Source organism: Drosophila subobscura, chromosome A, assembly GCF_008121235.1.
Source record: "Drosophila subobscura isolate 14011-0131.10 chromosome A, UCBerk_Dsub_1.0, whole genome shotgun sequence".
In the NCBI taxonomy this organism is placed as follows: domain Eukaryota; kingdom Metazoa; phylum Arthropoda; class Insecta; order Diptera; family Drosophilidae; genus Drosophila; species Drosophila subobscura.
This window is the reverse complement of record NC_048530.1, coordinates 3,660,539-3,662,352: the sequence shown is the minus strand read 5'-3', so window position 1 is coordinate 3,662,352 and position 1,814 is coordinate 3,660,539. Positions and strand designations below refer to the sequence as shown.

The 1,814-nt window shown below is 48.7% G+C and overlaps 1 protein-coding gene across 1 annotated transcript; it reads right to left on the bottom strand.

The window, feature by feature from the left end:
• Positions 1–474: 474 nt before the first annotated feature.
• On the bottom strand, positions 475–1,440 carry LOC117893172. Its single transcript, XM_034799649.1, has one exon. It carries the CDS (start codon positions 1,438–1,440, stop codon positions 475–477), a length of 966 nt encoding a protein of 321 aa, XP_034655540.1.
• Between the last annotated feature and the right edge of the window lie 374 nt (positions 1,441–1,814).

Here is a 1,814-nt window from a genome sequence, read left to right as displayed (position 1 = left end):
GATTAATTTCATTTGCTGTTAAATTTAACATTTCTTGGTCTCCATTTCGCTGTTGAAATTTTACTTTTTAATTTGCATTTAAATTTGACTTTTTGCTCGAAATTCTTTCTTTCAAATTTGCTTTTAAATTTATTTTTAAACTTTCCCTCAAACCTTAATTTTCTCCAAATATTTGATTTCAAATTTGCTTTATTTTCTCTTGAATTTGCTTTTAAATTTTATTCTTTCTTCTTAAATTTGCTTTCTAATTTTGCTTTTTAAATTTGCTTTCTTGCTTCTAAATTTACAACCAAATCTGCTCTTAAATTTGATGCTTCGCTCTTAAATTTGCGCTTTATTTTTGCTTTAAAATTTGCTTCCTAAATATTTTTACCGCTTCTTAAATTTGCTTTTAAATTTATAAAAAAAAAGTTTGCTTAAATGTTAGAATTCATTTGCCATTTCGTAGTTGTCATTGGGGTCGAGAGTTCCACCTCACAGATACTGCACTCGTCGGAGGTTCTGGGCGAAGTTCTGCAGCGGATTGCGCCGCATCAGGGGACGCTGCCTCAGACGTTGTCCCAAGCGAGCAAAGCCCTCCGTGGGGGTTTGTCCAGCGGTCAGGGTCTCAATGGGATCCTCGGGCTCCTCCGCCTCGTCAGTCATGGCCAGGGACAGCTGCTCGTCGTTGGTGGGACGCTCCTCATCGCTCTCCCGAACGGGCAGAGGCAGCGGCATGCTGGCAAGCTGCCGGAACATGCGCAGATTCAGGGGCACGTAGCGCACCTCGTTGCCAATGGTAATGGGCACCAGGGGCATGCCAGCACCGAAGACATGCGGGGATAAGCCTCCAGCCAATCCTCCGTCCAAGCCGGCGCCATAGAGCGCTGCCTCATTCCAGCCATAGCCTGCGTATGGCAGCTGGGAGGAGGCCTCGTCCTGGCGCGTGCGGAAGTACTGCATTGGCAGACTGGATGCGGGATACCCGATCGGACTGCGTATGAACTCCCCAAAGCGAGTGCCTGCCGCAGCTGCCGCTGCCGGAGTGCTGCTCGTATTGTTCAGGCTGTTTATATTGTTGTTGACATTCGTGACGTTCGCCGGTGGACTGAGGGGTGCAGTCACAACCAAGAGTGTGGTGCCGCCGTTGCCAGATTTGCCGGGAAAGTGTCCCAAGAAGCGGCCATGGCTATCGTCCTGAGTGCGCGGCTGATAGCGCTGCAGCAGCTGGGCCGGACTGAGGCCAGAGGAGAGCAGCAGCAGCTGTTGCAGTTCGTCCTCATAGCCGCCAGCATTCACACTGGCAAGGAGCCGTGGCTGTGGCTCTTCCTGTTGCTGGCTCTGTGGTTGCTCGGGAAACTGCAACTGCCACAGCGGCACTCCGAAGCTACTCCTCGCTGAAATGTTGTGCAACACAGCCACCAGCAGCAGCAGCAATAGAATCTTCTTTTGGTTGTTCATTGTTCGTTGGAGTTGTCTTTGTCTCTGACTTGGACTGTGCTCTCTCGGTGTAGAGTTTGCCGCTTTTATAGCTCATTTTTGTGCTTGACCTCTGCTCCAATTGGAACCGAACCCAGCCCAGCCCGGCCCTAATGAGCCGCAATTTATCCATCGCTTATCGCTGACGCTTATCACAGAATTTTGCAGAAAAAAAGAATTTCACGCTTTCATCGCGATTAAAAGCATTAATCTCGGTTCGCTTTTGCTTTTGCCTCTCGACTTGTTCGCGAATTTTGCTCGGATAGTGCTCGGATTGTTCTTGGAATTATTTCGTTTGGGTTGTGTGTTTCCTTGGACTGCTGCCTGGGCTTTGGCTTCGGCTTTGGCTCGAGCTG

Bases quoted from the DNA above. Each gene is read 5' to 3' on its own strand.
- LOC117893172 (XM_034799649.1), bottom strand. From the start codon at position 1,440: ATGAACAACCAAAAGAAGATTCTATTGCTGCTGCTGCTGGTGGCTGTG.